Genomic DNA, 18,502 nt, shown 5'->3' with positions numbered 1-18,502 from the left:
CTTCACAATTCATTGACATGCACACGTAAAGGTGACTTTGAATATGTGATTTAAGCTCAATATTAAAATATGAAAAGTATATTAAATACGCAGTTTAAGTAAAGTCCGTGCTACGGAAGTAGTTTGTAATTATTCGAATAGGGGTGGTATTTTATTATCTTTACAAAGTATACAATGGGTATTATTTAGATTAGTTTTATTAATTGTGTGCCTGTAAAAGGACATAATCCTAGTCCTCTACAACATTAAGTACTTTAAAATATGTATATATTTTCCGAGTAACATCTCATCTCAATGCACTGCCTTGCCAATTCCTATTTGATGATATTCCAAATCAAAAACCGTGTAATAAGCACCCATGAAACTATCACCTAGAACCCATAAAGAGTTTCCCTCCAAACTTGTAAAGCTCGAAACACAAACATTTCCATATTGAAGAACATATTGAGATGACTTCAAGGGCAACTCCTTCCGAGCAATGGTGAAAATCATATCCGGTAAAAGGGAAACTGTTGAGCAATCCACAAAAAACACACCACTTGCATCATTTGGATTTGTAACACCCAATAATTTGTTGATTTTTTTAATAGCTTTTCCAGGAACCACAATCATTGAAGTGCCTGCATCTAGGATGGTTTCACAGTTTGAACACAATTTGCTGCCATTCAAAGTGGCACTTGTCATTTCAAATTGAAAATAAGCAGGTGTAGAAATGGGCACATAGGTGAGACATCCACTATAAAGACGGGAATCGGTGGCTCCTAGTATTAGCTCTCCACCGCTCAAGGCATTCGTGCCATTCCTTTGAAAGTATATCGAGAAACCTAGATACTCTATCTGACCTTGATTAACCAAATTATAAAGGAGTGGCGTGACACCACCAATTGCTATGGTGTCATAGGCCAGACCCAAGATACCATCGAAGGGAGAGTTGAGAAAGGGTTTAAGTGGTTCATCGATGATCTCTGCAAATCCCTGATTGCGAATGGAATAACTTCCTATCTTGACAACATCCTGGGATATGTGTCCAGAGAGTGCCACACCACCTTCACCTGAATTTGAGGCATATTGTATCTGGAAGTTTGTGTTATTAACCACATGAGTCCTTGAAGCCTTTGAGTTGTATTTCCTGTGATTCTGACAGGGTGAAGCTGTACACTGAATCGAAGGCACCCATAGATTCGCTGATCCCGTATCGATTAGCACTGTGAATTCCTGTGGAGGTGTTCCAATCTCTATTTTGGTATAGTACATCGTGTTGGCATAATTTCCCAAACTTGTACTCCGATCCTTTAAAGGAGCCACCGTTGTGGCATCTTCCACCTTCAGATTGTGCTTAATGGACAGACTTTTGAGTTCGTTTTTCAAATTATGATGACTTTGTTCGGGATTTCGGTGTCTTTCAAATTTTAAACTCTTTCGGGTTTCCACTTTGAATGTGAATAAAACCAATAATGTGAAACATAATGGAATTAACTGGCACGAGTTATTACACTTTAACCTCATGGTCGGCGCTTGCGATTTTGTATGAACTGAGGCCTAATTGGTCACGTATTTATGGCTTGGCAGCTTCACCTGGTTTACGTTCTGTTCATTGAGATAAACATAACTCTTTGGTTAAGTTCGATCGACTCACACCATTTAGTAAAGAATTTCTCACGTGATAAGAAATGGGTAAAATTGAACATTTTTGGGGGTGTAGAAAATTGATAATAATATATAAAAGTACAGTGGTTGGAGTTGGACATTTGCTAAATAAACTTAAGGGAATAGTCTTTTGAAGTAAATAAATAAACTGTAAGAGTTAAAGTTTTCAGAGAGGTGAAGAAAAAAGTGTGTAATATGAGAGTTTGTTATAGCAAATGAGCATACATTTTTTAAACATTTAAAGCCGCTTTTTTATATATTTTCATGCATATATTTTCCATAAATATTATTTCTTTTTTTTATACTTTTATAATCAATATTTTTCTCTATAACATTCGTTTGTTCGTTCACATCTACTTAAGATCTTAAGCCAGATTGGCGAAACCCACACGATTCTGGCCAAAATCAAACTCGGTGTAATACTGGCCCAGGAAAACATCTCCCAAAATCCAGAAATCGGTGCCAATATAGGTGAAGGTAGACATACAAGTGTTGTAGTTACCTTCCGTATAGGTTTGGATGTAAACCGAGGGCGGGAGGTCAAAGTTGGTGCCACCAATATTGAAAGTCAACACTGGCAGTGAGTCCACAGTGGCACAGGGAACATAGTAATCTCCCTGGATGAGTATGGCACCAATTAATTGATTTATCTGAGCGTACGCAGCCGGCGGGCAGGCAATCAAAGAGGTTCCAGTATCGGCAATCGCTTGGACATTACTGGACACCACTGTGCCATTCCAGGTGATGTTGTTCACACTGAATTGCCAGTAGCCCTGCTGAGTGACGGGTGTGTAGGTCATCTCTCCAGAGATTAGGCTCTGATCGGTGCCACCCAATGTCAATTGGCCACCATCCTCGGCGGAGCCATTCCTGGCCAGATAGAAACCAAAAACTGGAGCATCAATCAGTCCCTCGGTATAGAGATTGTAGAACGGCGGCACTACATTATCCTCGGCAATCTGCTGGAATCCCATGCCAAGAATGCCATCAAAGGCCACGTCGGTGAAGCTATTTCCCGGCTGAGAGATGGCCTCTCCAAAGGTTTGACTGGTAATGGCCAGGCCATTAATGGTCACGGTATCTGTGGCCAAATATCCAGTCACACTGCCGGTTCCATACTCAATGGAAAAGTTCTGTCCACTGGCCACATACGTGGAGGAGGCACTGGAGTTGTACTGATTATGCTGCTGGCAGGCAACATCGGTGGCCAGGCACTGGACCGAAGGAATCCAGAGATTCGCAGAGCCCGTGTCAAAGACCACATTGAAGTACTGCGGCGGAGTGCCAATGCTAATCTCACCATAATAGTACATGTTCATCGAATTGCCCAACTCCTCGGAGGTGTAGTCCGTATCCTGACTGGGATAGTCATAGTCGGGTTGGACATAAATCGGTGCTCCATCGTCGTAGATAACAAGATCACGGAGATGATGACGAATTATCTGGTGAACCTTGTGCTTCAATATATGAACGGCAATCCTGCGGGCCAAATGGGACTTCTTGTGCTCCCTCTTATGGATCTTGACCTTGTGCACTTCGGCACTGACCAAGACCAGAATGGTCAGCAGAACCAGCCACTTTAACATTTTGTTTTTTTGCAACTTTTTCGCAGCCCAAGAAATCACAGTTCTCCCCTTTTTTCTGTCTGGGGCTTGACTGAAGAAAACCACTTTTACCTTCCTATATTTATATCACTGCGGTGATAGCGAAAATATAAAAACTGGCTCAAAATTGATCACCAATCGATTAAGTCTACCTGGACGAAGCAAAGATATCATAAGTGATCGATCGGGCGGCCCTTGTTTACACGTGTTGGGGCCGTGCATAAAATCTAATTCAGATTGTGGGAATTTAGATAAACTGAAATCGCTTAAGTCGGCGAATTTTCAATGAAAAATTGTGGAAATTAACTGCAAATTTTGCAATTCATTGATAACAAGGAAAAAAAAGGCAGGAATTCTTGTAAACAAATCAATTTTTTTCCATGATAGGTACAACATGTATATCTTATCTTTTCCGGTTAGCTAAAAAATTAATATTATTTAATATTTGATTTTTGTTTACGATTTAGGGGTTTTCTTTTAAAGTCTCAGATAGCTATCTAAACTTAAGCCCTGGATAAATTTGGCTTAAAAATAAATCTGTTTTGTTGGCGGCTATAATTTTAAGCGATATTATAATCTCTGAATATATTTTTCCGATACATTTTGTTGCAATGAACTCGTATCCAGCCTTGAAATAATATTATTTACATTAGGTTCTCCCTGTCTCTCTTTTACTCTATCTCGCTTTATTCTCTGGAGGTCTCTCTATCCCTGTCTCTCTCCTACTGTTACTTTCTCTGTAACTCCAACATATCTGTTACTCTCTACCTCCCTCTGCCTAACTCGAGAGGTACCTCTTTCTCTCCCGCTCTCGTTTTCTCTGTTCTCTTCACTCTCTCTAACTCCAACATATCTGTTACTCTCCAACTTTCTCTGCCTCGAGTTCGAGTGGTACCCCCTTTCTCTCGCTCTCACTCTCGCTTTCTCTGTTCTCTTCACTCGGGGACTATAAATACAGGTACGGCCGTCTCGCTGATCTCAGTCTGTGCGTGGCCTCCGGCCTGTTAACATCTTTAGTGATGGTGATAGTGTTTCCCCTTCGACCCCATTATAAGTTTTTGTATTTTTATTTTCAAAATATATATTTCAATAATATACATATCTTTATTAATACAAATTTATTGAATATAATGTTTACTTGTTCTATATATAATCATTCCTTCTCTTTATAACTTTGGTGCAATTCCTATGCGCTTGTATTCAAAATCAAACTCCAAGTAAAAGGGTGCTATAAATGCATCTCCAAAGACCCAGAGATTGCTCAGTCCCTGCAAACCATTGCAGTTTGTAAAGGCAGAGACACAAGTGCCATTGTAGTTGAGGATATAATCAGATGGCTTCAAAGTGAAATCCTTTCTTCCAATATTAACAGTGATATCCGATAAGCTGGATACCTTATTGCAGGGCACTATGTAGACGCCATCTTTTGCAGCAAACTCTTTGATTTGCAATTTCTGGTTAATAATACCAATAGCATTCGAAGGAACACAGATCAGAGAGGTTCCTATGTCCACAATGGCATCGAATTTGGAGAATAGTATAGTTGTTCCTAAGGTAAATCTGGCCACAGGGATCTGCCAATAGCCAGTGTTTAAGATGGGAACATAAGTGAGGCATCCCTTGTAGAGAATAGGGTCTGATCCACCCAGCAGCAATTGTCCACCGTTGTTGGGATCCGAAGCGTTGCGATTGAGGTAAACAGAGAATATTGGTATATCAATCAGTTTCTGAGATATTAGATTATAGAAAAGTGGCACAGCGCCATCGATGGCTATATCAATGAAGCCCAAACCCCAAATTCCATCAATTCCATTTAGTCTGGAAAATGCGTTTGGTAAGGAAGTGACCTCAGCAAAGTCCTGATTCTTTACTTTCAAACCATCTAACTCGACCGTGTCCCGGGAGACAAAGCCTTTGAGGGTGCCATCTACATAATCAATTTGAATTGCTGTTCCATTTTGTTTATATGTCTTGGATTTTCCAGAATTATAACTATTTCTTTGCAAGCATATTTGCTGTTTGCATTGGGAACTTGTGACTGCCAGGTTAGCAGATCCTGTATCAACAAGAACTGTCAAAGGCTGACCATTAGATCCAAAATCCAATGCCACAGTGTACACGTTATTGTAGAAATTTGATAGATTCGCTGTGGGTAAAGCTGCCGAGACTGTTTCCTTTGATTCCGAAATCATTAAATTATTTACATTTCCTTGCACACTTGTATTGTTGAGCTTTAATGTACCAAGAGCGTTGTGTCCTTTTCGCCTTCGCATGTTTATTTTGTGATATTTTCTCCATCTTTTTGATTCCACTGCACTTATGGCCAGCAACAGAAGCAGCAAGGTCAGTGCCAGACCAAGTTTCTTTAGAGACTGCATCTGCATCGTACTTTGAATTCACTTTTTGGCCCTTAACTTATGCGGGGGTCACGTATTTATAGAGTCGAAATTCCATAGCTATCGGGTCAGCTGTGGGGTTATGCTAGAGCTGTTGCCAAATGCCTAAAAGGATTATTTTGTCACGTGGCCCGGATGTTACGCAGGAAATATTTCTCTGCCATTACGTGACTTTATTTATTTTAACTGTTGCCAAGCCCTTAGACTAAAGAGTAATTATTTTAATATATTTTTTTTAATTAGCTACAATTTATATAAATTGTGTATTATCGTAAATTATAGGTTATGAAGTTATTATATTTATAAAACATTTTTTGTTCAACACATGTCTGACGCCATCTATTCGGCTTTTAAATGAAACTTTGTATAAATAGTTCCCCGGATAAACTGGCATATCCGGTGTCGCTAGCTGAAATATGTATAAGCAACGGTTTGAAACTTCACTAACTATTAGAGGAAGAAAACTATTTTTATTGTTTAATTTCTCCCATAATTATTATTTAATTTTTCTCACATTTTAAGAATATATTGTCTTAATATATTATATATCAAGTCATCTCAGATTTATTGTCTTGTGACAAAATTTTCACCTGTAAATATGTAAATATTTGGCTCTTAGAACAAAATTATTTCAATTTTGTGTGTTTTAAATACACCTTTTTTTTAATTCCAAAAGTATGAACAAGGAAAAAGAAAATTGGGAGGTTTTCGAGGAGCGGCAGAAGCCGGTTCCAGAATTCGGATTCTTTCGCAAACAGTCGGAACTAATGATTATGCTACCGGAAGTGGCCAAGCTTCATGAGGTCTTCGACATGTTTGCTATGTTCGGAAAGGAAGCGGGTGTTTGTGGTTCAAATGGTATATTAGAGACATTAACATAGCCTTCATTATTTTTAATAATCTGACACTGAGCAGCTGCATCCCGCATAAGTGTTTCGGACATGCCCGACTGTCTACGCTCCATGGGATTGAATCTAAGTGATCAGTGGCTTGCCGCTCGGTTGGATGAGCATATGCATCGGCGTGAGGCACTGGGTCTTCTGGGAGCACCAGTGAGTCAGAGGGTCTCCTTCGAGTTGATCCTCACCCTTTACTGTCAGATGGCGGATCAGAATGAAGGTCCCTCGGCGGAGGAGGTGATGCGTGCTCTGCGCACCTTGGATCCAGATGGTACTGGAAAGCTGTCCTACTCCGAGCTGCATCGCCTGCTGATTAGCATGGGAGAGCGTCTCGAAGAGTCGGAGGTTTTTGGTCTACTGAATCGGGTTTCCGATGCCGATGGCAATGTGCCCTATGAGCAACTGGTACGTGAAATGTTTGGCAAGGAATCCGGGTCAGAGGAGACACTGAACCAGGCCAAGATCTATCTTCAGGCTGTCGGTCGCAATGCCATTGATATGGATATGGCCAAGAGGGATGAGTTTATTGATGCCTTGCGTCGTGCTGATCCGCTAAACAGTGGCTTCATCGAGATCCCAAGTCTGTTGGCTTTGGTAAACCGAAGAAGGAAGTGTTTTACCTTGGAAGAGCTACAGGTGCTCACCGAGGGTATGGAGGACACCAAGAGCTCTCGTGGCATTAACTATCGCCGCTTTCTGCGCTCAATCATGAATGAATAAAAACCTATACAAAAGTAAAATCATTAAATGAAGCCATAAGATGGATTAAATATACATATGTACTTACTGCTTTTCCTTCAGGCTAAAGTATTTTTCATTAATTAATTAATATAAAATAACTCATTTAACTACTCAGCTTTTATTTAGACAACGCTCGCTTTTCTTTTTTTGTACAATTAAATCTAAGATCTACGCAATCCGATTAAAATTAGACTAAGATTCTCTCCGCTCGCTCCCTCCGATTGCTGTTGTAATTAATACTCGTGGCCACAAAATTACAATATCCTTGCTTAGGTACTCGCGCTTTGCTTCTTGGCTAGTTACGTTTTAAAAAAAAAACAAGACTAAATTTTAAAATTAAAGCAGACTTTGGTGTTGACTGTTAGTTTCCTTCTGTGGTTCTTTGGATATGCGTGGGATCGGATTAAAAGAAATATTAATATATAAGCTAACTAAATGAACAACCTATACACAATCCTGATAGTCGGCTGGGTAGTTTTTTTGGACCATTTTGAGTCCCAAGTATCATTGATTTTTTAACTTGTGCTGAAAAAATACAATTACTCTCTCCCTCTATCTCTCTCTGTGGTGCATAAAAATGTTAAAAACGTTCTTTAGAGATTTACAAATTTTGCCTGTGGAATAGAAAATGCAAAGCATTAATATAAATATTAAATTGAATAAATCAAATCAACTGTAACTCATTGAACATTGGTTATAAAAAACCCAATATCGTGCCAAACAAATTATAATTGCAAAATGTATAAAACTTTGATTTTCTATACGTACTTTTGCCGATTTGTCGCTGCCAATGTATTCGAATATATTTGAGTATGTTATGAATGAATAACACTTTTCGAGTGGTATGTACAAAAATTTTCATTTTTAATCATATTTATTTGTAACAAATCCAATTAATTATCTTCAACAATTATGACACTTTTACTTTTGGTTCTTTGTTTTGTTTCAGTTTTTTTTTACCTAATACACATAAACACTTTAAACAATCATGGAGAAAAATATTGCAAGGGAAAAACAGTAATTAGCAAGCAAAAAAGAGATATGAAAAGCGACTTGTCTGACTTGATGCATATATATATATCGTATATGGCTATATATATGTCTTTTTATGGATGAAGATGACTGGTCTTGACTTGATCTATGCGGGTAGAGTAGTAGTAGTATTTACAATATACATTTGACTGATCTGGTTTTTGGGTGTAACACAGTTTAGAGTTTTGGCGACGGCATGATGGACGTGTCCCTATGAAAAATATAATATAAAAAAAGGAAGAGAAGAAAAATCAAATATGTTATGGATGAAAAATAATCAATTTTGCAATGACTACAGGTATGGTCTATGTATGGGCTGAATAATAATTGTCTATGAAATGGTTTTGATGTGAATTTTGGTTTTGGAAATGACGATTTTGAAAGATAATACAATAATTTTGAGAAATTTTGAATTTCGCTTCGAGTTTTATTATTCAGCATTTTGTATTTAAGTTAACATTAAGCTAAGTTTTGGTTAGGAAACGGGAGCATTAAAGTAAAACATAAAATAAAACATTCCAAAATAATAATAATAATAATAAGAAAACAAAAGGTGCATCCAACTTAGGTTAGGAAAAACTATAAACTTAAAATTATGGCAACTAAGAAGACAATTATTAAATCAAAGGCAAACAGTGAGAAAACAAAGCAGAGCACTTTTCAGGGGAGTTTCAGGATAACAGGATAACAGGATAGCGGGATATACGGGCGCAAACGAGATAAAACGAACGCGAACAAAAACACTTACATATGCTCGGGATGATTGCGTATACAATCGATTAAATCTTTAGGCTTAAGCTGATTTGTGCATATTTTGTGGATAGCCGTGAACAGGGGGAATCTGTAATTAATAAATAAATCGGTTAATAGGTGTAAATAATACACTATTTATATCATACTTGTCCTCCAGTCCCTTGTTCTTGAGCATGTAGTTCACCTCCTCGGCAGTGGGTGGTCCTTGCAGCTTCTGGCCGTTGAGCATTTCCTTCTCCAGCTCCTCAATAGTCTTGCCGGAAGTCACGAAAGCCTCAGAGACGCGACGATTACGGCCACCTGTGTGTGTATATGGGAATTTTTTCTTAGTATTTCTACAAATTATGGGAAATAAATCTCGGATGACCGCAGTTAGTAATTCAATCTTTGTTATTGTTTACAACTCGGCTCCCGCAACCGTTTTACGATTATTTGTAAACAACAATGTTTGTTTAATTACTTTGTGAGTTCACTTTTAGACTTTTGCAAAGGTACGGAATAATAATAGGGAAAACGTTTTTTTTAAATAATTTGCAAGTTGTTTTTATGACAACTTTGTGACTCCGTAAAGACATTAGGTTGATATCTCTAGAACTAAATAATGTTTCCCGCACATTACTCACAAACTGATAAGTTATCGCGCACTGTGTTCCATTTCTAGCTGATAACTGCCTCATTTGAAGTTAATTGTTATGTCTGAACTAGAGCGATTTGAAAGCTAATCTTGGCACTGTGCCCCTCTGTGACCTTTCTCCCCCACTCACCGTAACACGTCGTGATCAGATCCGCCACACCGCAGCTCTCAAAGAAGGTGGATAGCTTGCTGCCGGGATAGAAGACATCCACGAAGCGGATCATCTCCATGAGACCCAACCGGATGACAGCCGCCTTGGTGTTGTCACCGAGTTTAAGGCCATCAACGAAACCCGCTCCGCAGGCCACAATGTTCTTAAGAGCGCCGCACACCTCCACGGCATCGGCATCGTCCACAACCACGACGCGGAAGTGATTAGCCTGGAAGAGATCACGCAGTACCTTGCCGTACTTCTTGTCTGTGCAGCCGATGGTCGTCTCGCAGAAGTTGCCCTCAGCCACCTCGTTGGCCAGATTGGCGCCCATCAGCACGGCGCATGGGATCTGCAGGAAAGACAAGCAAGAGATTAGAGTTTTTCAAAAGGGTCACCTTTTGCTCCGTCGACTTACCTTCAGGTGACGCGTGATAATGTGCGAAATTAGATCAATGCCACCGCCTTCGGCCTTATCGAAGCCCTTAATCAGGGAGATGGCAATGGCATTGGGCTTGATCTTGCCCAGCAGCTGTTTGCAAAAGTTGGGGATGAACTGGTGGGGCACCACAAAGATCAGGATGTCGGCATTTTTGGCGGCCTCAACCAAATCGGGCACGGCAACCTGTGGAGAAGTAAAGGAAATTTTTGCTTACTATTCTGTGATAAGAAATGAGGTGATAAGCATGGCATATACTGAAGGTTGAATGAAGGGAACTGCAGACGAATTGAGGAAATCATTTTCACAGCACGTGTTCTCTATTTTGGGGGCGCGTCTCTCCGTTGTCTAGACTACTTAATTTGCGGGTCTGATATGGTTGTGTTACCTCAAGTAATACATTTTTTCCACATTGCTACACATTGGCAAACCTGTTTCTGGCATTCGTAATGAGTTTATGCCGAGCAGCACAAAATACATATATTAATTAACTTGTTTGCGGAAAGTTGGCGATAGAGTCTTTATATAAGTATATAAAGTTCATAACATACAATTTAGATAACAGGCAAACTTGGCATTTGCACAAGGTTACGGTTACGTTTGTCTAATGATTTGATAAACAGCGAAATGTATTATTTTTAGAGATCACAAAAATTCAGGTTTTTAGAGTATATTGTTTTTCTTGGTGATATAGGTGGAAAATACAGGCATAATTTATTAATCCGACTGTTAATTATATATGTATTTATAGATGTTGATTAGCAGCTGTGTGAAGCCTTAATCAAATGTGCTAACCACTTGTACCGATCTAAGCCGCCGCTCTATAAGAAGGTAAAAAACAAAAGCACAAAAACAAACAATATTTTTATAGTATTTTCCGTTTTCGTTCGTGCCAAAACGATTAACTTGTTGACTCATTTTCATTGCCTTTGCCTTTGCATACTTGTTGCATTTCTGACATTGATCCCGATCATTGCTTATAGAAAATTGCTTAGTCTCATTTGTATTTGTTTTATTTTTTGGCTTCATCTGTTGTTGTTTTGGCGCCCAGAGACTATAGTGAAAGCTTGCCAAAATTTACGAATATATGTATGTGTTCCAAATAGGCGAAGGCGTCTTCTAATTATACAAAACAAACCGACAAAAGCATAGAAAAATCTCGCCTATATGTTGTGTGTGTGTGGTTTTCTTATACACTTTCAAAAAGAGTATTAAAAATGAATACTATATTATTTAATTTAATATTCTAGTGTTACAACTGTTTGAACGTCGATATAAACCTTTTCATGAGCTTGTTTATACTATAATGATATGATAAATCTTACGAATTTCAATAGAACCAATGCTATTATTGATGAATAATTGCTTACAAATCTTAGAGTATTGGTTAAATTAAATTGATTTGCTATACCTAACAAAAAACATAATTATCATTACACACAAACATATTTTTGCACTTATTTAAATTGATTTTAAATTTGTAGAGACCTGTATGTCATTCCATGGTATATTTTTTGTTTAATCTGTTCATTCTTTGTTTATAAATGCTTAATATATATTTGATTTATAATATAATTTTATATAAATGAAGGCCTTTTCTATGCTTTTTCAACTCGGAATTTTAAAGTCTTATTCAATTGTTTATTCCCTGCCATATCCCAACTGATCTTAACCCCTTTGAGGGAATATTCGGAAGTTATCAAAATGAGGGTACTTTACCATCACTTCGTAAGAGTGTTCCCCTATTCGACTTAGCATATTTTCTTGTTGTTTTTCACATTTATCAATATTCATGCCTCTAACGCATGGCTGTAATCGTGAACTATGTGTGTGTCTGTGCATGGAACTTTTTTTTTTATTTTCCTAAGCAAGTTGGCAAACACTTGGCATCAACAGGCTGTTTACAGGGCAAACACTAAGGGGACCTGGACAGCCGGGATAACCTACTACCGAAGGTGCTGGACTTTATCACCCCCATCATGAACCCGAAAACAGTAGCGTTGGCTTATCGATAATCGCCAAAACAGAACATAATAGTTCAAGTGCTTTGTGGAGGACGTACATATGTCCAAATACACCCATTTCGAGTGCCCTGCTTATCGCTGCACAATTATATTGCCTAATGGGGAATATTGACGCAATTTATGTGTTGCAAAATAATAATAGGAGGAGCTTTGGGGAAGGGCCGCCAAAGCCGGCCTTGACCTATGTCAAAGGCGTTAAAGAGTGCTCCCACAAAAAGAGCGAGGGCGCAGGCGAAAGCGAGTGCAAAGAGAGTCCAAGGTGAAACTGCAGCGCACAAGGGAGAAAAATAAAGAGAGATAGAGAGAGAGAGCGCAAAGGTATATAAATAGACTTGCTTGCAGTTGTCGTCTGATTAGATAATTTGGCGCTGCTGCTGCACACACGGTCAAGATCAAGGCGATAGCCTTTTATGTAAGCCACATGGCTCTTAACAAATCCACCACAATATCCACACACACACACACACTTGGCAGTTACATAAGCCTACTTTGGGGGGTAGAGTATCCTTCGGAGGACTCACCACATTGGGGGGCAGCTTGTGTCCCTTCAGGTACTTGACATTCTCGTGCGTCTCATTGATGATCTCCGTCAGCTTCTTGCCATCGATGAGCTCCTCGTAGACGAACATGGTTACCCGCTCCTCGAATTCCGGCAGGGCGGAGGCATTGGCGCCCACGATTTTTGCTATGGCCGAACCCCTGCAAGGTCAAGGTGCGCAATGCAAGGGCAGAGTGCAATCAATCAATTATATAAGTGCATCGTCCGATTGAGGGTACTCCTCCCACTCACCAGTTGCCGGAGCCCACAATGCATACGTTCACTTTTTCCGCCATTCTGAGTGCAGTTTATGTTTCTGTTCTGGTGCTGCCTTTGTTGTTGTTGCTGGTTCTTGCTGCTTTGCGAGGTTCTGCTGCTGCTGTTGCTTCTGCTACTGCTACTTCGCGGTCTGAATTGGCGATTCTGACTGACGCTGATTACGACCGATTGGGCCACAAAACTAAACTGATTGCAAACTGACACGTCCCGAAGAAGCCAAGCGAAAATCGTGGAGGTGCGAATCAGATCAAAACAGAGACCGTTGGCGGGGTAGGGTGAAATGCTGAACTGGGAAGTGTTTATTATGGGTATTTTCACTGTGCGTGCGCATGGTCACTCTAAAACCAGAGCACTTAGCAAGGACTCAAACCGAAAACTAATGCAAAAATAACAACATTTAAATATATAAATTATTTATATTATGTATAACATTAAAATTAAAAAATTACTGAAATAGACATCTTTCTTCTTCTACTAATTGAATCCGTTAGTGAACTTTACTATTAGACTTAGCTTAGAAGCTACTAAAAGTGAAGAAATATAAACGTTGTGAGTTGAATTTGTTTAAATCTTAAAAACCAAATTAGTGGCCGCTGTTAGTAAACATTACTTAAACAAATTATAAAAGTATATTAAGCTTCGCTTTGTCTTTTTTGCATTAAAAATATTACCTAAGCCTATTACACTCTTTTGTTCATACAAATATTATACTTTCCAATTTAATTATACTTTTAATGTCGTCTTTATTTTTCATTATTTAATTTTTATAATCATTTTATTTTATTTATTTTGTTTTTTTTTTTTTTTTGGTTTTAGATATTTATTTTTGTGTATGTTTTGGAAGCTCAGTATACCCCGTGTTTGTTATTTTGTTCTTTATTAAATTTATACCCTTTCTGGGTATTATAATTTCAGTCTGAAGCTTATAAAGCAATGTAGGAAATATTTCCGACCCTATAAATCATATATATTCTTGATCAGAATTAAAAGCCGAATCGATTAAGCTATGTCAGAACGGAAAAAACTTTTACTCATTTTTCTTCTTAATTTTGTACATTATTTTAATTGTCAAAAATTCAACAAAAAATTAAATTTTTTAAAGGTTTAAGCTTTGAATGCATATTTATAAACCTTCTAAAAGTTAACACAGAACAGCTTTCCGAATTGAATTTAATGAATTTTTGACTGAGTTATGAGGATTTTAAGTTCGGTACCCCCGGGCCGTGGGTAAAGTAACTTTGGCATTTCCAAGTTATCACACCTTTATTGTTATTCTTCCAATAAACATTGAAAAAACCTTTTAACCGCTTTTAAACTTAGTGTAAATTTTGATATTATTTAAAGGTTCTGGAACCCTTTCCTTGTGAATCAATCGGAAAGCCAACGATGCATGGCAAGGGAGAAATTAATATACTGCAACCAATACTTAAGAGGTAATTTTATTTATTTATTTATTATTATTCTATTGTTTGACTGAATTGAATAGAATTACTTAGTTAACAAAAAAAAAAAAAAAATTATATTAAATTAAGTGGAATATCAAAAAGACTTCTTTAAGTATCAAACAGAACGCACAAAATTTCTATATAAAAGTAATCAAGATCACATTCCTTTATGAAATTCACACTTTTGGTAAATGAATACAATTGTTTACTTATTTAAATATTACATATTTTTCTTAAAAACACTTATTTTTCCTCGCTAATATTTTGGAAAATACTTTAGGCTTTAATGTTTTTTTGTAATCATTGGATGGGGTTAGAGAGGCTCTTACTACCCCATAACCCCCAACTGGATGACTGCAGGGCAGATCTCTGGATGGAACTAGGGACCAGGGCCACGCCCACTCTGGAACAGAGTACACAGTTGCAGTTGCCGTCGTCGTGGCCGTCGCGATGTCCGCATGGCGTTGACCCATGGAGGAGGTTAATCATGCAGCGATGTTACGCGCTAATACCTTCATGTGAGCAGGACCACGTGCGCTCCTCTCGCTCTCGTTGCGTGTCTAACGCTGTTTGTGGGTGTCCTCGGATGCTCTGGGTCCTGCGGAGGATGGGATGGGATGTGGGTGGGTGGTTGGCTGAGTGGTTTGCCGTGGCTGTGCACGGGGTTGCTCTAATTCCACTGCCGCATTCGAGGCAGCCCAGCCTCCTGGTTGCTCCTGCTGCTCCTGCTCCTGCTGCTGTGCACCCGTAAAATTGATTGCGGCGAAAGCTGGAAAGTTGCACGTTATGCTCGTGGCCTGACTTGGTATCTCTGGTCTCGTCTGGTTTGGTCTGGTCTGTTCTGTTTCCGACGGATGCTTTCCTGTGGCGTTCTCTTGTGAGGTGGGAGGTGGGAGGTGGACTGGATGTGGATGTGGATGTGGGTTGGTTGGGAGCTGTGGCCTGGCTTGTTTCCATGGCAAAAAGTGTGATTGTGTGCTGCAGCCAAGGTGGGTCTAGTCTTATTTCCATCTTTTGTTTTCCATTTTCTTATGTACTCTTTGGGGTTCTTAGCAAGCTATTTTTGTAATATTTTAGTTATAGAGAGCCCTTAACTATTTAATAGTTTACTAAATATAATTTAGAAAAGTCATTTCATGTGTATTTACAATTTTATGATACTTTTTGATTATTTTTCAGTTCTTTCTTAAAATAACTGATTATCAGACTGTTCTAACAATTGTATTTTTTATTGGAAAAATATGTTTATTTTGTATTTTCTAATGGGATTTTTTTGGAAAAAGGGAACATATATTAGAAAGACCAGAATAATAATTGTTGTTGCATATGAAAATAATGTGTTGTATTTTTAAAAAGATAAAAAGCAACACAAGAACTTCAGATAACACTTTGGCAGAAAGTTTAAAAAGAGAAATAAAGGTAAAAAATTAGTTTATGGAGTAAAATGTACTTAGATCAGTAAAGGAATATATTAAAATTTTATAAAGTTAGTGAAATTTACATCCCAACAAAGGATCTTTTAAAAGTATATAATTTATATATATTTTATTTGTATTTTCATACACATAAGACTCAACCTAGATTTCCTGTTGGTACAAACTCACTTTTGAAATGTAAATTAGAACTTGAATGCATTTTTTGTTTAAGCCTTTAGAAGAAAATTAGTTAAATTAAAACAATTCATTTGATCTTTTCATTAACAATACTGAATATAAGCATAAAAGACACCCTGAAGCCAAATTCCATAAATATATACCTCTATACACTCTGACCTATGCTTTCCTTTGGAATGTAATTTTCAGACTTTCCGTTTAATCATTGATTTATCGGTGGCTCATCCTCTTGTATCTGTCAAAGATTACAAGCTTATAAGTGCTGTTTTCCCTACCTCCCTCCCCCCTCACTTGGCAGCATCATTTTGGCTCACGGCCCACTTGGCGTATGCGCAATTTCTATGCAGAAACTCAAAATTACCATGCAGCCATCAATCCTATTCCACGCTCCAAAATTGGATGGACAAGTGCCACAATTCACATCATCAAGATTGCGTGAAGAGAGAGAGAGAGCTCCTCGCAATCTCAACCCATAACCCATATCACACATCGCATATCGCATATATATCCCAGATCCCAGATCCCACATCCAATATGCAGCCCACCTTTTTGGCCATGGCTAATTCGCATGTCATGCTGACGATGAGGCGCTCCTTGTTGATGATGATGATGGCGGTGATGGCGATGCTCGAGGGTTTGGGGAATTAACCCTTTTTGCTGGAGCTGTGTGCACAGCAAAGTGTCTATAAAAAACAATGATGGACATTGGGGGACTTGGGCATAGAATAATAGTACATCAAAAATTTTACAGCAACGAAATAAAATCATTTACGCAACAACGAGACCCAAAAATGAAAGGCAAGAAACGAGTGAAGGAAATGAAAGAGTTTTGGGATTCCTAAGGTGACTATTGGATGTCCTTTCTTAAAAGTAATAAATGATTATTAAATTGTATTAACTTTTTACAAGCAAGAAATTTGTAAAATTCAGCAGTATTTGAAAAAGTATTTCTCTAGTAATAGTGAATAATGTTATTAAAATATTAACAACATTATAAATATTTAATTTGTATAGGTTTCCTCGATTTAATATGGATTATCTTGCTAAAACCATTACCTGCATATATTAAGGGATCGCGAAAATAAAATGCATTACCTAGCAATTGATGCTTAATGTTAGCTTAAAGAATATTTCTCTTCCTAATGTTAAAGATAAATAATCTTAAAATCTTTCTAATACGGAAGATAAATATTTTTTAAATTAACATTAAGCATCATTAGCATCATTGATTTCTGGTTTGTAGTTACTACAGAACATATACCATATACATATTAAAAAATAGTTCCCCAATATTTTAAACCTCAAAACCTTTAACATATTCCAACTACCCGTAATTCTAGGCAGGGTATCCCAAGACTAGAGAAAGACAACGCTAAGCGGATGTAGCCCGCTTATCCTTTCACACACCCACTCACAGCTGGACATTGGTTTTTATTTTTGCAATATTATTTTTACTTTATTTAAACCACACAAAATACTTAAGACGATTTTGTGTTTTGTGGCCCAAGATGTATTGCCCATGGCCAGCGGCAGCCTCAGCAGCTATGGGAAAAGTGTGAAAAGAACTTGGTGAGCTGCTGTAGAAAGTTTTTCCCCAGAAACCCCAAAAGACGGGGGAGGAGATACTGAATGGAGGAAGGTTAACTAAAAGGGTAATGTGCAACATGTCCGAGCGGTTTGTGCGGCTAGCCCATGTGCCCAGTTGGCCGCTCGAGGCGTTTGCATATGCTAAATAAGACTTTATTCCTTACCTTTTGCCAAAGACATTTGTCTCAGACAATTGAATCGGAGCGGGGCTCTCTTTGATGACAGGACAGAGATGTTCGAGATGTTTGAGAGCGTTGGGCATCAATAATAGAAGCTGGGGCACATGTCCTTTGTCAAGGAATTCCCATTTGAATGCGGATCTGGTGACAGAATTTATGACAGCTTCCAGCTCCCAGCTCTCAGCACACCTCCTTGGACAATCCTTAAGCGTTTTGAGAAATATGCGACAGCATACAAATTGGGGATTTTTATTTTCATTTCGGTTTTTTATGATTTACATTTTTATTTGCCGCTTCGCTTTGTCCTGTAAAATGTTTTGGGCCATCTTTTTTTTTTTGTTTTGTAATTCCATTTGTTCTTGGGTTGTTTTTTTTTCGGTACTCGGTTTTTTACCAGAGTTTTCCTGCTCTGCAAATAGTGTGGAAGCACTTAATTGCTTTAATTGCCCAGCATTTTTGCATATTATTCTCATTTTTTTAAGGCATTACTTCCATTAAAACAATTTACTTTGGCTTGCCAGGGTTTTCGAGTTTGGGTTTT

General features: G+C 38.2%; 6 protein-coding genes across 7 annotated transcripts in view; 2 read left to right on the top strand and 4 right to left on the bottom strand.

Annotated features, from left to right (window-relative positions):
• The window catches only part of LOC110183090 (uncharacterized), a 193,718-nt gene that overhangs the window by 115,113 nt on the left and 60,103 nt on the right, over positions 1–18,502 (top strand). Inside the window, exon 3 of the mRNA XM_086831028.1 lies at positions 14,482–14,570. Within this exon, the coding sequence (XP_086687154.1) occupies positions 14,482–14,570 (89 nt within the window). The remainder of the gene's footprint in view (positions 1–14,481; positions 14,571–18,502) is intronic.
• Positions 148–1,512, bottom strand: LOC110183093 (lysosomal aspartic protease). Its single transcript, XM_020951286.2, has one exon. It carries the CDS (start codon positions 1,504–1,506, stop codon positions 292–294), a length of 1,215 nt encoding a protein of 404 aa, XP_020806945.1. The 5' UTR covers positions 1,507–1,512; the 3' UTR covers positions 148–291.
• Positions 1,937–3,299, bottom strand: LOC110183091 (lysosomal aspartic protease). Its single transcript, XM_020951284.2, has one exon. The coding sequence runs from the start codon at positions 3,231–3,233 to the stop codon at positions 2,013–2,015; it is 1,221 nt and encodes a 406-aa protein (XP_020806943.2). The 5' UTR covers positions 3,234–3,299; the 3' UTR covers positions 1,937–2,012.
• LOC110183092 (cathepsin D) lies at positions 4,307–5,722 on the bottom strand. Its single transcript, XM_020951285.2, has one exon. It carries the CDS (start codon positions 5,633–5,635, stop codon positions 4,418–4,420), a length of 1,218 nt encoding a protein of 405 aa, XP_020806944.1. The 5' UTR covers positions 5,636–5,722; the 3' UTR covers positions 4,307–4,417.
• On the top strand, positions 6,121–7,320 carry LOC110183101 (myosin light chain, embryonic). Its single transcript, XM_020951293.2, has 2 exons — positions 6,121–6,505; positions 6,563–7,320. Exons 1-2 carry the CDS (start codon positions 6,325–6,327, stop codon positions 7,264–7,266), a joined length of 885 nt encoding a protein of 294 aa, XP_020806952.2. The 5' UTR covers positions 6,121–6,324; the 3' UTR covers positions 7,267–7,320.
• Positions 7,383–13,456, bottom strand: Gpdh1 (Glycerol-3-phosphate dehydrogenase 1). 2 transcript variants are annotated; one of them, XM_086831026.1, is made up of 7 exons: positions 13,111–13,456; positions 12,842–13,019; positions 10,276–10,482; positions 9,837–10,209; positions 9,219–9,372; positions 9,068–9,160; positions 7,383–7,901 (listed from the first exon to the last, which is right to left on the bottom strand). In XM_086831026.1, the coding sequence occupies exons 1-7, from the start codon at positions 13,152–13,154 to the stop codon at positions 7,889–7,891; spliced, it is 1,062 nt and encodes a 353-aa protein (XP_086687152.1). In that variant the 5' UTR covers positions 13,155–13,456; the 3' UTR covers positions 7,383–7,888. The 2 variants fall into 2 exon arrangements, with proteins under 2 accessions (XP_086687152.1, XP_086687151.1); XM_086831025.1 differs by having other exon boundaries at positions 7,383–8,530; positions 13,111–13,422.

Source organism: Drosophila serrata, unplaced genomic scaffold (genome assembly GCF_035046125.1).
Source record: "Drosophila serrata isolate PLE 108 unplaced genomic scaffold, ASM3504612v1 contig_240, whole genome shotgun sequence".
NCBI classification, from domain to species: Eukaryota; Metazoa; Arthropoda; class Insecta; order Diptera; family Drosophilidae; genus Drosophila; species Drosophila serrata.
The sequence above is the reverse complement of the archived record's forward strand: the minus strand, read 5'-3'. Positions and strand labels throughout refer to the sequence as shown.

Coding starts and splice junctions, on each gene's coding strand:
- LOC110183091 (XM_020951284.2), bottom strand. CDS start 3,233: ATGTTAAAGTGGCTGGTTCTGCTGACCATTCTGGTCTTGGTCAGTGCC.
- LOC110183092 (XM_020951285.2), bottom strand. CDS start 5,635: ATGCAGATGCAGTCTCTAAAGAAACTTGGTCTGGCACTGACCTTGCTG.
- LOC110183093 (XM_020951286.2), bottom strand. CDS start 1,506: ATGAGGTTAAAGTGTAATAACTCGTGCCAGTTAATTCCATTATGTTTC.
- LOC110183101 (XM_020951293.2), top strand. CDS start 6,325: ATGAACAAGGAAAAAGAAAATTGGGAGGTTTTCGAGGAGCGGCAGAAG. Junction 6,506..6,562: donor GGGTGTTTGTGGTTCAAATG/GTATATTAGAGA, acceptor GACACTGAGCAG/CTGCATCCCGCATAAGTGTT.
- Gpdh1 (XM_086831025.1), bottom strand. CDS start 13,154: ATGGCGGAAAAAGTGAACGTATGCATTGTGGGCTCCGGCAACTG. Junction 10,483..12,841: donor ACAAGCTGCCCCCCAATGTG/GTGAGTCCTCCG, acceptor ACTTCTCCACAG/GTTGCCGTGCCCGATTTGGT. Junction 9,373..9,836: donor TCTGATCACGACGTGTTACG/GTGAGTGGGGGA, acceptor ATACACACACAG/GTGGCCGTAATCGTCGCGTC.